The 14,704-nt window shown below is 48.3% G+C and overlaps 1 protein-coding gene across 5 annotated transcripts in view; it reads right to left on the reverse strand.

Moving 5' to 3' along the window:
* The window catches only part of WWC1 (WW and C2 domain containing 1), a 151,185-nt gene that overhangs the window by 44,323 nt on the left and 92,158 nt on the right, over positions 1-14,704 (reverse strand). For all 5 annotated transcript variants that reach the window (XM_077895595.1, XM_077895593.1, XM_077895597.1 and 2 more), the window contains exons 5-9: positions 14,499-14,578; positions 9,195-9,324; positions 7,697-7,843; positions 6,432-6,505; positions 2,627-2,869 (exon numbers count right to left, since the gene is read on the reverse strand). In XM_077895595.1, coding sequence (XP_077751721.1) covers positions 2,627-2,869; positions 6,432-6,505; positions 7,697-7,843; positions 9,195-9,324; positions 14,499-14,578 — 674 coding nt within the window. The remainder of the gene's footprint in view (positions 1-2,626; positions 2,870-6,431; positions 6,506-7,696; positions 7,844-9,194; positions 9,325-14,498; positions 14,579-14,704) is intronic.

The following is a 14,704-nucleotide window of genomic DNA, read 5'->3' on the forward strand; positions in this document are numbered from 1 at the left end:
GGATCACTGGGATGGCTTTCTCCTCTCTCTTCAGCAGGACGCTTGCAGCCCTCAGCACTGTCCCTGCCCGTCCTGTGACTCTCTACTCCTCCTGCCCCCAGGCTCCCTGGCTTCCCCTGTCATGTACCTCTGGGACCTCTGGGTCGCCCGGCTGTGACAACTCGCCATTCTGGGGAGGGGCAGCATTCAGACCTTGGAAATACAGGATTGAAGGTGATAACAAAAGCCCTTCTGAGTGGGCAGCAGCCTGAAGCAAGCATGGGCTCCGGAGCTGGCAACCTGGGTTCTAATCCCAGCTCTACCATGTGGTGGTATTGGCTGAGCCTCAGTTTCCAGACCTATAAAATAGGGATTGGCCTCCAGGTTGCTGGAAGGTTTCAACAAGATGATGTAGGTTATAGGGTCTGGCACATAGGGGCAGCATTTGCATGTAGAACACAGGTCTCTAAGAGAACCTCCAATCCTATTTTCAAGAAATCAATAGTATTAGAGCAGGGAAGAGCATCAGTTCACAATCTGGTGCAACTGCCTATCTTCAGACCATATAGGTATTCAATGTAATTATTTTTTTCCCTACTAGGCAACTAAAGTCCATATTGGTCAATGACTTGCTCAAGGTCAGCAGTGGGAAGGGTTTCTGTTTTGATCCAACAAGGAGTGAGGCTGCCACGAGTCTCTTCTCTTCAGTTGCAGTCTATGAGCATGATGAACGGCTAAAGGCTTCCTCATGGCTACTATAGGGTCTGGGAACAAGTGCAAGACCCAGGGGACTGTTAAAGGAGGCCAGAAGACTCATGTAGAAGTCTGTGAAGGGTCTGCTTAGGGCAGCTAACCATTTATTCTTTCAACTGACACTGAAGGTGCAAGGGCATATAGACAGGCCTTCTCCCCACAGTGTGTAGCCCCAGGGAGAGTTGGATAGAGAGGTGGGGCTGAACATTTCTAGCAGGTACTTCCAGAGCGGCAAGACACCAATTACTGAAGCTCTGTCCTCCCCCTCCTCCCACCTGTGTGGTGGTGGGTCAGTCTATCAGCCATCCCTCCAGGGGATGGTGGAAGGGAAGAAAGCAACAGGTCTCTTAGCCATTCTGAGAAGGGGGTTAAGGATAAATGGTCTCTGACGTGCTTGCTTACAAGAGGCCAGGCAGACACTGCTCAGCTTGATCCATCTAACGTCCCAACATGTGCAAGTGGGGCTTATTCAGGTGCCAGGGCATGATTGCGAGTTGAGTGCTGTAGAGCTCAGAAGGTTTCCTGAAGGTGTCTTAGGACTCATCACGAGGTGACACAGAGAACAAACACCCAGGCACCGAGGACGCCTGGCCTACTTCCACTGGGGTGCAGGCAAGTTCACCTGCTTTATAAACTGGGCTTCTGCCTCTGATTTCACTGGAAAGAGGAATTCCCTTGCTCATCTCTGCCCAAGCCACACACACACACACACATACACATACATACACACACAGACACACACACACACACACACACACACCACTACCTTCACTTCTAAGTTCCTTAAGGGCAGGGACCTTACTCAAAGTCTGCTGCCAAAAAAAAAAAAAAAAAAAAAAAAAAACGAAAATAACTAGGATAGATTTTAAGAGGCACTGGAGCAGGGATTGTGACTTATTAATTTCTGAATCCTCCAAATTGCCTTGTACAGAGAATATGTGCAACAAAATGTTTCTCAAATGAGTAAATGATGGGCTGATGGATAGAATGAATGAATGAGATCAAAGGATTACAGGGCCTACTCTGAACACAGGGCTGTGCTCTGTGCAATGGTGGGTGTGGAGCTTCGTGGGACACTGAAGGAAATAGTCTGTTATCTAGAGAACATAAGCCAATGGCTTTTGGGTTACACCACGCACATGAATGGAGGTGATTAAGCCTTCACAATATTTTTTGAAGTTATTGCATTAGTTGCCGGTGGTTAAAAATTAAAAATACAAGCAACTCTTTTCTTGAAATATGAGGACGCCTGGCAGCCCAAGGCCTGAATTCCCATCTGCTGGAGGTGGGAGTCGGCACCACGTGAGGCAGACAAGCGGGGGCGGGGGGGGGGGGGGGGGGGGGGGATGCGCATACCAGTCTGACCGAGTTTCCCACCATGTGGGCCTCCAGCATTTGTGCCGCCTGCTTGGCCCCTATAAGCATCTCACTTTGCGATGCCTTGGCCTAAGGTGAAATCAGTTCAGTGGGTCATGACCATCATGAAAAGAAATGCAATATGCGAGAGAGCATACTGGAGGGCTATCACACGTTCAAAGGGTATGCACTGCTTTGTGAAACTTCTCTATCATGTGAGTCACTGTCGCAAAGTTGGCAAATGACTGCTCTACATGACAGAGGGTTATGCAGCTTACCTTAGGCAGAAGATAATTTCTGAAAACCTGCACCTGAGCAGACGTTTTGGTACTGTGATTCCCTGTGTAAACTCCCGGGGCACTGGTATTCTGGATGGTCAATCATTTCCCCCAATCTGCTACTCTGGGGAGTTGCGAGATCTTTACACTGAGTGTTCTTAGAGGGGAGTCCTTGTGCCCCTTCCCTTGCCTGGGCTGGAGGACAGACTGGCAGTGAGGGTGGGGTCCCACGCCCCATCCTGGCTCCAGCCCAGCCCCACCTCTCTGTCAGTGCCTTGCTCTGGGTGTCCCGAGCTGCCTGCAGGTCCTTCTCCAACCGCTTCCGGGCCATCTCCAGCTGCTCCACCTCCCCCTGGGTCCACTTTCGGGGGCTGATGAAGCGCATCTCTTTCAGCAGCTCTTCCTTCTCATTGATGAGGATCAGCCGGTCCCTTTCTGAGTCCAGCACTCCAGGCCAGGCTTCACTGTCCAGTTTGGCCAGCTGGATCTTCAGGTTTGCGATCCTGTGGGCAGAGAGGCGAGCATGACGGGTGTGCCCAGTGGCACTGTGGGAGCAGGGTAACAGGCTGTATTTCCAAGGTTACGTACTCTGAGCCATCTCTGGCAGCGACTGTCCTCCTTTGGACCAGCATGTCGTCTCAAGGAACATATTTTTATCTAACAAACACATGTGGTGCCTATCGTGTGCCAACAGTGAATAGGCTCTGCAGGGGTGGGGAAGAGATATAAACAGGGCAATGTCCTTGCCCTGAGGGACACTAAGCCTGATAGAACAGAGAGCTGGATTCATCACCAGGCAAGAGCCTTCTACAGCCAGCTATGTGACCTTGGGCAAGTCGCTTCATCTCCCTGAAGGGAGTAACAAACGTTCCTTTGTCATAGGGTTGTGGTGGAAGGCTTTAGACATATTCCATGAACTCTCAAAGCATGGTATTTGGTACACAGTAAGCACTCAAATGAATGTTTCTGCTGCTACTGTTTTATTCCCTGGTTTGGTCACTTCCTAGGTACCTAATGTTTGGTGAACTCCCTGAGTCTTATTCTGAAAATGAGTAAGAATGTATTCAGAGTAGCTGGCACATAACAGGTGCTCAACCAGTGGCAGTCAGAGGCCCACCACAATGACAGCAAATAATGCAATTGCTGACTGTGTATTCCCAGTCCAGAGAGTGGTGGCAGCACTGTGTCACCAACTGTGGATATGGAGTCAGAGGCCTTGACCCAGAGAGTATTGGCTCTGGCCTTCTCAACAGGAGGCACCATTCCTTTTTTTTTTTTTTAATAATTTAAATTCAGTTTGCCAACATATAGTATAACACCCCATGCTCATCTTATGGTGAGAAGGCACCATTTTTAAATCGTTTTGGTATCATGAGCTTCTAGCACAGTGCCTGGTACACTGAAGGCATTATTAAAAGGAAGGAGTTGGGAGCTCTATCCCTTAACTTCGTTGAGACACAGTATCCCCTCCTGTAAGGTTGGGTCAATGATGCAATCTGCAAGGTGGGTTATGAGAAACAAACGAAAACTTACCATTAAGAGCCCTTTATACATTCGCAAGTGCCACATAGATATTAAGTATAATTATCTTTGGATGAAAGTAAGATTCACAACATAACTAAGATGAGTGCTACAAATATCTCAAAGGAATCATGATTTAGGATTTAGCCTTCCCAAAGACTCGCAGCTATCATATCCTTGCCCCACCGGATCCCTAAAGCATGGATAAGATCTGGCGGTAAAGCTGCTGGACAGATGTCTGCAGAAGGTATGGTTCACCTAAGACTGCAAGTCATAAATATGGCCAATACTTGTTGAGAGCCCAGGCCCCTGACTCCCAGTTTGATCTTATCTGCAGACATGTGGCCCGACCCTTTATTTATAAAAACATTGTTGGAGACAAAATATCCACAGTGTATCTTGAAAATTCCATGCAGACAAACACATCTAGGTTTGCTCATTTCCCAGCCAGATGCATCAGAGGGATTCTTGGAGTTGGTTAATTTATATTTCACATCACAAAGAGAGTAATCTGGGGCAACTCTGTAGCTTCCACCATTGAGGATGGAGTGATATGTATAGGTCTGGCAGGGGCTCCACTTTGAAGGAGTACATCGAAGGGGTGATCGATGCTTAATGCTTAGATGTACTTTCTAGAGGCGCCTTCCCAGGGCTCCTTAACCTTTGGGCCAGCCATCTTTTGGCAAATCTGATGAAAAGCACTAGACTGGCTCTGCAGAAATGCACACATGACAAAATTTAGCATGCAGACTTTTCACTACAGCCACCTGCCCTCGTTTCTTCAAGCCGTGCAGCCTCTGCTTTCTACTCAGCAGGCTGCTCTACCCTTGACACTTCAATGACCTCTGGGTGAAAAGGGAGGCCTGAAGCTGGGTAACTGCAGATGAGCCAAGACCCTGCGATGGGAAGTTTAATGGCTCAACCCCAGAGGGAAGATTTCAATCTTTGAGTCTCTCCAGAACTGATTCTCTAAGATAGGCATTATTGCAGGCTGGAATAGATCCAGGGTTCAGAGTGGTCCCCTTCCGAGGGGACAAGTGGCTGTCCAAATGCAGAAGTCCTGCTGTTTCACTGGGCCTCTAGGGGGAGCTGAAATAATGCACAGTGTTTTTTCTATCTGACCAGTATCCAATTTCTCCTTCTGTTAACAATGCTCCAAATTTTCTCTGGGAAATCGCTCCTCCCATACTTAAGTCACTTGGTTCCCACAAAGCTGATCTCAATCCCCCTCCCAGAGTTAGGCACATGACCCATGCCTGGACCTTCAGAAAATTCTAATTCCTCCAACTCTGCAACAATGATTGGTTCACCAGGAAAAGCCAGGGAGCATCAAACTCAAAACCCGTTAAATCTATTGGGGAAGGTAGATCCTCCTTCTGCTGGGGTGGCTAACCTGATAGTATATAACTCTAGAATTTCTGGGGGTCACCTTTACGTTTTGGTAGGAAAGTCTGTCAACACAAAGGCAAGCAGGGTAGAGAAAAGGGGAGAAACTGAGTCTATATAACATGATTTGAATCCCTGGATCCAGCTGTGCCTGAACCTGCTTTATCCTCAGAATTTGGAATTCAATAAGCCAACAGATTTCCTTTTCTACTTCTCCTAGTTCCTGTAGGATTTCTGTTACTGCTGCAAAGGTTCTGCTAATCACACAGAGTTGGCAGAGAGGCAGAGCTGGGCACTGCCACACCTTTATGTGGCCTGGCTTAGAATGTCCGTGGGCCAGGCAGCATGTGGCCTAAAGAGGAATGGATGCAATATGCCTGGCTTCATTCGCCATCACACTCTGTGGGTTCTTTCCCAGGAAGGCTGGCTTCATGTACAAGAAGATCATGGACTTAGAGCCAGACTGTTCAGAGTTCAAAATCTGACTCCAACATCTTGAAAAGTCATAAAACATCTTAGATCTTACCTTTCTCTTCTCTAACATGGAGATAATACAAACTATGCTATAAGGTTGTTTTTAAAATGCAATGAGATGATACACATACAAATGCTTTTATACAATACCCGGTGCATAACAGATGCTCTAAAAATAACAGCTTTGATTATTGTTTAATTTGTTCAGTTGGCAGAACCCAACTGAAGCCATGGAACAACAGAACTGTCACTGGGGTCTGCACAGTTTGTAAGCACAGGTTGCTCCTTGTTGGGCAGGAGACACTGAAGTGTTTAGTATCCAACTGCTTTTTGGCTTATCACTAAAACCTCGGTTGTGCTTCTTCAAACCAGGCTACTTATAGGACTACTGAAAAATCCTGATTATAGAAACTGAGCCCAGTAAGTGGAAAAATAACTAGGCTCGAGGATTCACAGATTTGGGTTCAAAGCACAGTACTACTTTTTACCTAGTGAAGCATCCCTGACTCAGTCATTTCCTTTCTGAGCTTCAGAGGGGGGTTAAAATATAAATATCCTAATACTTATCTTCATAATCTTAGAGGATTAAAGAGAAGGAGGCGTGTGAAAAGCCAGGCATGGAGCAGACACTGTGCAATGGTAGTTATCATCATCGAAGCCATCCCGCCCCCAGCCCCTAATTACCTTCTCTTAGCTTCTTCATATCGAAGGCGCAATCTGACCTTCTCTGCCAACTGATTGTTGCTGCTCGTGCCAAACTGGGGGAAAGAACAAAGTCGGGAATTATAGGGCCATTGTGGCCGGTGCGGAGTTGGATTTCAAGAGCTCATGAGAGACTTGACAGCTTGCGTGGGAAGTAGCTAAGAATAGCCCCCAATTACCGACTTGGCTGTGTGATAGCAGGGAAGCTAGTCAGGCAAAGACGCTTTCCTGCCTGCAGGCTGTGGGAAGACCCCCAAACTCAGACATCTATCACTTCTAGAAGAAAAGATGAGAGCCTAGAATATCATCTTGCAGCCCTGAAAGGCTTGGAGCCCATTCAAGCCCCAGAAGTATGGAGGACAGCTGGTCAGAAGGAAACGGGGGGGGGGGGGGCAGCCAATATACAAGAAAGACATCGTCAGGAAGCTGCAGAGGGGCTCAGCTGAAAACTCAGGGAGGACTGAAACACGGAATGATTGAGGAGAAGGCCCTAGAACTGGCAGGGAGTCCTACAGGTGGCTTGTAGCTGGAAGCATGGGTGGTTTGGAGAAGAAGGGGAACAGCCCATAGGACACCATTTGTCAAGAGTGGCAAGAAGCTACAAGGCTCACCCAAACAGAAATGGATATAGCTTCTCTTTGTAAGTGGGGACACACCTATTGGAACCAGAATGGAATAGCACTGGGCCACGGAGGCTAGGAGGCAGGTCTGCTTAATGTCACCTGCTCTAAGAAAACAAAAGTGCTCCAAACATGCCAGACAGCTGTGGGTCAGTCTTGCTCTAAAACTTTCACAGAGTACATCTGGATGGCAGTCTCAGTGTTCACTACTGTGACCAGACTGAGCTTTTGAAGAGTTGCTGTCTGAAAGCTGCGTGGAATGTTTTGGGAGGAACAGAAGGAAAATATCACCTGCTTTACAGCTAGTGAAAGAAAAACAGAATGGTGTTACAAATCCACAAGAAGGGAACCCAAGAGAGATGCTGGTCCTTTAGACAGGCTCTGTGTGCAGCATCTAGAGATGCAAGCACATGGCCAGGTCACACTCAGGACCATGGAGTCAGTGCTGGCTTTTCCTCCATACCATCACACCATGTCATCCTGGGGCCGAGAGGTCTGCAAGAGAATGGAGCTCCAGAAGGCTGAGTTAGCAGCCGGGCCAACAGAGAGACACTGGTCAACCCCCAGGTGAGAGACGAGGAGGTGGCTGCCTGCTACAGCAGCCTCCTGGATGCACTGACTACTCACACTTCCCGAGATGTCCGTCTGGGAGCTGACGTCCAGGTACTGTTTTGGCAGTGGGTAACCTGAACTCTCCAGAGAGCTGCTGCTGGACCACAAGTCAGAGTGGGACCCTCTGTCTGTGCGGAAGCCATCCTTCAGCATGGCGAGGCTCTAAGGAGGAGAAGGCAGGGTTAGCAACACAACTTCCCAGAAGGGAGCTCTGGTCTGTCACCCTCTGTGTGCTATCCTCTCCACCTTTCGTAATTCAGTAAAAACCTACGCTCACTCTGGTTATTCCACTTACCTTATAAAGAGCTAGCAGCAAGTGGGTAGTTGCTCAATGCCGAGTCTTTAACTTGGGAGAGAATGGTATGGACTCTGGCTCTGGAGCCACCTGCCTGACTTGGAATCCTTGCCCTGCTACTTACTAGCTGTGTGACCTGAGGTAGTTGTTTAAGCTCTCTGTGTCTCAGTTTCCCCTCCTAAAAAAAAGAGGAATAACCATAGGTCCTATCTCATAGGACTATCATACTGATTTAATGGGATGACCAATGTAAAGTGCTCATACAGTCAATACTCAATACCTGTCGGCTTTATCATCAGCTTGCTTAATCCTGACATCAGTCCTGTGAAAAATGACCTAGGATTTTCTCCATTTTATTGATAAGAGTTGTTACATGGAAAGGCTGCCAAATGACAAAGCAGGATTTGGTTCAATCACAATAGGAACATGGTTCCCACGGCACTAGGGCCTGAATGTTTTCATTGGGTTGCTGTCCTGGACAGGAGTTTCAAAATAATTTTGTTTGCCATAGAGCATAAAGCTTCCTTCACTAAATCAGTTATAGCACCTCTGAGCCCAACTCTTAATCTGCCAAGGGGAAAAACAAATACAGGATCTCAGAGGTCAGGGTAGTTCCTGTGGGGAGAGGTGGAGTGTTCAGGGATGAAAAGAACAGGCTTCTGAACGGTGTTCACGGGTTCGAATCCTGACTCTATGACCGACTCTGAGCTGTACAGTCATTATCTGTATGAAGGGGATGACCTCGGGCTGGTATAAGAGGTAAGTGAGGCGTGATACACGCAAAGTGCTTGGCCCAATTGCTTGGCACGTTAAATCACAGGGACTATCATTTGTTTGGTCCTCAGCACAGACGGAGAACATGCAATACAATACTTATGAAGATGTTACATTTTGATGTTGGGGCTACTGATGTCAGAACCATCCCCCTGTTTGGTTCTTTGAAAAGCAAGCCAGGTAGCTAGAGCCAGTGGCAAAGACATGACCTTTGGACTAGAACAGATGGCTCCTGTTACAACCCTGCCAGTGATGTGACCTTAGGCAAGTCACCTAATGCTTCTGAACCTCCTTTTCTTGCTCTACAAGATGAGACTGAACACCCAAGAAGACCAATGATGAGAACTCAGTGAGCTGTGCAGCATGCAGAAACAGCATGAGTCCCGGCACAGAAAGGTGCTCAGGAAAAATCGAGGTAGGACCACATCACAGGAACTCCCATACCTTAATGAGATCTTGCTTTTCTTTTTCTCCACATGTGATGGCCTTTTTGATGGCTTTTGTTTCTCTCAAGACAGCCTGAGCTTCATCCAGTTTGTAGCTGCCCTGAGCATCAGACATTTTCTTATCGATTCTAGGAAACAGTCAGTGGGAAAGGTCAGACAGAGATAGGGTGAGGGATGGAGTCTCCCCAGGGGAAAAGCATGGAAGACAAGCTTCAGTCCCATAAGGAGGCTCCTCTGTATCCTACACTCCCTCCCTCCCCAGGTCCTGCCTATAGGATAAAGCACAGTAGGCGCCTGTGAAATGTCTTGCAGTGTGGGGCTGCAGAAGCAACACCACTCTTGAAGTCAAGGATCCTTTAAGCACCAGCTCTTACAGGAAGCTTTCCCTGATTACCTCCCTGTATCCTCCAGGCTGGGCGAGGTGTTCCCATAACACTGTGTGTAGCTGTGACACTGTAACCATTACACTGTGTTCTAGTTAGTGGTGTATGTGGTAGTATCCTTGACTGGTCTCTGGCAAGCTTGGGACAGGGGTGGGACGGAGGAAGTTTCAGTAGTTTTATTTTATTTTTTTAAAAAGATTTTATTTATTTATTCATGACACACACACACACACACACACACACAGAGGCAGAGACATAGGCAGAAGAAGCAGGCTCCCTGTGAGGGGAACCTGATGTGGGCCTCAGTCCCAGGGCCCCGGGATCACAACCTGAGCCAAAGGCAGATGCTCAACCACTGAGCTACCCAGGTGCCCCAGTTTCAGTAGTCTTAGAACGTGGTATAGAACAGTCCTTTAACTTGCGGTCTCTCAACCTCACCATCTTGACATTTGGGGAGGATGATTCATGGTGGGGGGCTGTCCTGTGCACTCTTGGCTGTTTAGTAGCATCCCTGGTCTCTGCTCTCTCAGTGCCAGTAGCATTCTGACCCCCAGCTGTGACAACCAAAAACACCTCCATATTTTCTCCGATGCCCCCTGGGGGACAGGAGCAGGATGATTTGCTGAGCCAACAAACACAGTGAAGGCGAGTTGTGAATGATGAAAAACTCTTAGCCCTGCCCCTCAGTGGCCTGGCCTTGGGCACAGCCCTCAACACAAGGAGGCTTAGCTTGCTCCTCTATAAAAACCCTGGGTAATGTCACCTGCCCCACCCATGCTCAGGAAGCTGCTAGGAATGTCAGATGGGATAAAAGATGGATAGGCAGGCAGTGGACTGGGAAGGACGGGACCAAATCAGCTTATCTAGGCCCCACATACAGGACAATGTTGCTTTCTGAAGGACAACCAAGCCGGAGATGGTGGAGGTCCAGGCTCTCTGGGGAAGGAGGCCGTGGTGTGGAGAAGCTTCGGAGGAAAGAAAGAAAACTTCAACTGCTTCACACTTTCCCCAAAGGCTAGGCCTGCCGTTTCAGTCCCCAAAGGAGAAAAGGAAGTCTTACAGTCTGAGGGAACACCAGAAACCCATTATTTCAGGATGAGAAAGTGCTCGAAGGCATTCCTCTCTGGTTTCCTGCTTGAGGCCAAACTGTCCTAGGCTAAAAATAACCTGAGTGGGGAATCACTGAGGGGGTGGGGGGCAGGTTTTCATCCCTGTCTGTCTGTCTCTGAGCAGGAGAGAGGGAGAGAACCCGGGTCTCAGCGCGGCCCTCCCCCTGCCCTTCCGTTATTTCAGCCTCCGTGGAGAGAAAACAAAGCCCCATTTATGTCTCCCCACTAAAAATAGCCTGTCTATTCCTTTCGAGGACTTGGGCCTGAGCAGGCCTGCCAGGTTGGCTAAGACTGGTCTCAGATTTAGTTTGAAAAATTAGTCTAAAGGGAGCTTTCTGTAGCAGGGGCCCTGCCCAAGATGCTCTGTGGAGAGGAGGGTCCCCCAGGACCAGAGGTGGCCCTGCCCCAGATGTGGGGGGGAGGGGTGCAGGAGAAATGCCATTTGCTTGAGCAGGGCTGGGGGCTCCAGGGAGGGGGCTGTGCCCTGCTGTCCTCTGCCAACAGGGTGAGAATGGCTTTGAATCCTCAGCAGGATGAGACAGAAGCGGTTTGTCTGCTGTGCCCTGGGCTCTTCAGACAGCCTCTACCTGATTTCCCTCAGGGGCCTTAGCAACCCAGGCTCTGGAATTTGGCTCCAGAGAGGAGCTCCAAGAGGGAACACTCTTGGGATTGGGGGGTAGGGGTAGGGGAACAAAGGGTCACCATTATGTGCTCAGTGAATGAATCTTTTTTTTTTTAAGGGAAAGAAAAGTTGTGTGGTTGAAGGGGAGAGGAGGGTGTAGTGGGCTGCGTGTGTTTTAGAATTTCTAAATTATGCAGCTGTCCAGAGATTCACACACCCGCTAGTCACAGGACAGCCACAGAGAAGCAGGGCAAAGGTTCTGACAGCAGCCAACTCCCCTTGGTCTTGTCCAGACAACTCTCACCTGGGCAGGGCGGCTTTGGGGACATGCGGGAAGATGCTGCATGGCCCTTCTCCCACAGGGATGATGTGCCAAGTCTCAACTCTTTCCTATTTACAAGGGCTCCAAGTGGCTGACAGACCAAGTCCCAAGCTTTCATCTTGATTTTTTTTTCAGTCTCCGAAGATGCATCTTTCAATCCTCATCAACCTTTCCTTTTTTTTTAAAACTAGGGTTGCTGACCATAAATATGGTCATGACAAGGGAAAAAGCTTTACCTTCTCCCATGCTCTGCAAAGGGAAGAGGCTGAGAGCGGTAGAAGTGATGAGATCACCTCCCACCACTGGCCTCTGCAAAAGACCCTAAGGGACATGGAAAGAGGCCTCCTGTTTTCTGGGGATGAGGAGGGGGTTATGAAGGATGAAGCCAGGAAGGAAGGTATTAGCACATGAGTGGCAAAACCCAACAGTCCTGGGTTCTGACCCCAGCCCCGCTGCTTACTGGGTGAGGGAGTGTATGGTAGGTAGGTATATTTTCAACCTCTTCGGTGCCCTCATCTGTAAAATGGGGCATGACAAAAACCTCTCTTAAAGGGATAGAGACAGTGAAATGAGGGGAGTGATGCATAGTGCTTACCCAGCACAGCCTTGAGCCTGGGGCAAACGAGTTCATCTGAGTTCCTCCCCAAACCCAAGCCAGCAACTAGCTAGAGGTCACCCCCTACACACACACATCCCTCACCCGATCCTTATGCTCACTGCCAGGCACTGTCACACACTTCAGTTTAATCTCCACAAATAACTTATTTTTCAGGTAAAGAAACCAAAGCTCAAGGGGGCTAAGTCATTTTTGGAAGGTTCCTGGGAACTGGGATTTAAACCCAGGCCATCTGCCCCTCGAGGCTACATTCCTAACCCTCTCTGCCAAGGTGTGCATTAAAGCAGATGCCTTCCTCCATACTGAACATGGAGCTGGCTTCGGGTGAGGAGTGTGGGCGGCCAGAGCTGCCACGGGTCCTATCGAGGCCTGATATCAAACATCAGTTGGGCGGAGGGAGGAGGAAAAAAAGGAGGCTTGTCTTTGGGGTTTCAGCGTCAGCTTACCAAAGAACAAGAATTTTCAATGCTTCTACAGGGTGACAAAGTGGTAAAACAGGTTTGTGGTGGCTCAGAGAATAATGGGAAATGTTTTAACCAGAAGCTCCTGAGGATTGCAGGAAGGGGAGGGGGGGGAAGGCCCCTGCGGTAAGATGACGTGGGAGTGAGTAACCTTTAAACTATGTGTTCAGAATCTGGAGGGCTCATGAGGTTATTTGCTTTATAGATCACAGATAGGAGTTTTCAAGGCTCATATTCATGCTGTCGACTGTCATATGTATATATACGTCTATTAGTAACATATGTACCTATAGAAGCACACATATATAAAACCGTATTTTATAATAATTTATAATACGAAAAAGTATTGTACACAATCCATGACACAAAGCCACGCTTTCTGAAACCTCGTGTGGTGGAGGATTCATGTAGCTCCCCCGTAGCTTTGGAGATGCGAAGAGGTGAATCAGAACCAACCAACCCCTAAGAGTGGTCACAGTCCTCTCGATTAATCAAGATTGGTGACAGCCATCTCAAGGCTTGGAGCTGTGGCCACAGAAGTAGTGGGGTGGATCTGAGGTTCAGAGGATGAGGAAAAGGTAGAGTCAGAGAAAAGGCAAGTGACTAGAGAAGCAGCTGTCTGTTGGGAATCTAAGTGAGATGTCCCTTAGAACAGAGAAATCGACTGCATGTTCTCCCTGGGGCTTCCAAGAGGGCGACCAGGCACCTCTGTCATGACTGTACACTGAGTCCATCAAATATACTGAACATGACTCTACGCACAAGTGTTCACTGCATGTGTGATTATTCATAACAATAAGCTAAGGCTTGCTGAGCACATACTATGTGACTCAGTTTCCTCTCCTACAAAGGGGAGTTAGCTAAAAGAACATTCCTTATAGAGTTGCAATGGGGATCAAATGAGGTCACCCAAGCAGAAACACTGAAAGTGCTGCTGGGCAGAGTAACTGCTCAATAAATCTTAGCTAGTATGATAATGATAATAGGGATGAATGCACCTGCTCTAAAGAAACAACAGAGCTATATCTTGGTGGCAAGTCAGTTTCTAAATGTGAAAATTACATTTGGTCAAAGTTATCCTGGAAACTCTGTAAGTCACCCATAGAGTACAGCGGCCATGACATGATGCATGTTTTCCCAGTGCTCTGTGTGTTGTGGAAGAAATCCTCGTCCCTTCAGTGGGGCACATTAGCTGCTCATCTTTAGGGGCCATGGGAAAGCAGAGTTTGTTTTATTTGCATGTGTACCAGATCCTACTGTATCTCCTGGAGGAGATGAGACAGGTGCCCAGAAATGCCCAACAAAACTTGTTTCTGTGACTGGCTGGTAAAACTGGCTTCAACGGCTTCAGGAATTCAGAGGACAATGAGAACTCTGGTTTGAAAGGATTCCCTTTGGGGCATCTCGGGGGGCTCAGTTGGTTAAGCATCTGCCTTTGGCTCAGGTCATGATCCCAGGGTCCTGGGACCAAGCCCCACGTTGCATCGGATTCCCTGCTCAGAAGGGAGTCTGCTTCTCCCTCTGCTCCTCCCCCTGCTCATGCTTGTGGTCTCTCTCTGAAGTAAATAAATAAGATCTTAAAAAAAAAAAAAAAAAGAAAAAAAAAGAAAAGAAAAGATTCCCCTTTTCTCTTTCTATACCGCAACCTTGAGTGACAATATCTTCAGTCAATACCAGTGGAACAGAACTGGAATCGAATGGTTAGAGTGGCCTTAAAGGAGAGACAGACAGAGGGGCAGGAGGGGGAGTAGGGGACATCCCCACACTCTGCACAACAGGGTGGACTTACTTCTTCAGGGTCTGAAAGCCATGCTCTTTGAACTGCAGCTCCTGCTGGAGGTGAACCATCTCTCTCTTTAGCTTGTTGACCTGGATGGCAGAAGACACATGGGGCTAGATCCAAGGTTGATAGGGAACTGCAGGCTGCCTTCTCTCTAACGGGAACCCAGAGCCCCCCAGGGCTCCCGCATAATTACTCAGGTTGTATCCCTTGGG

Source organism: Canis aureus, chromosome 4 (genome assembly GCF_053574225.1).
Source record: "Canis aureus isolate CA01 chromosome 4, VMU_Caureus_v.1.0, whole genome shotgun sequence".
Lineage (NCBI taxonomy): Eukaryota > Metazoa > Chordata > Mammalia > Carnivora > Canidae > Canis > Canis aureus.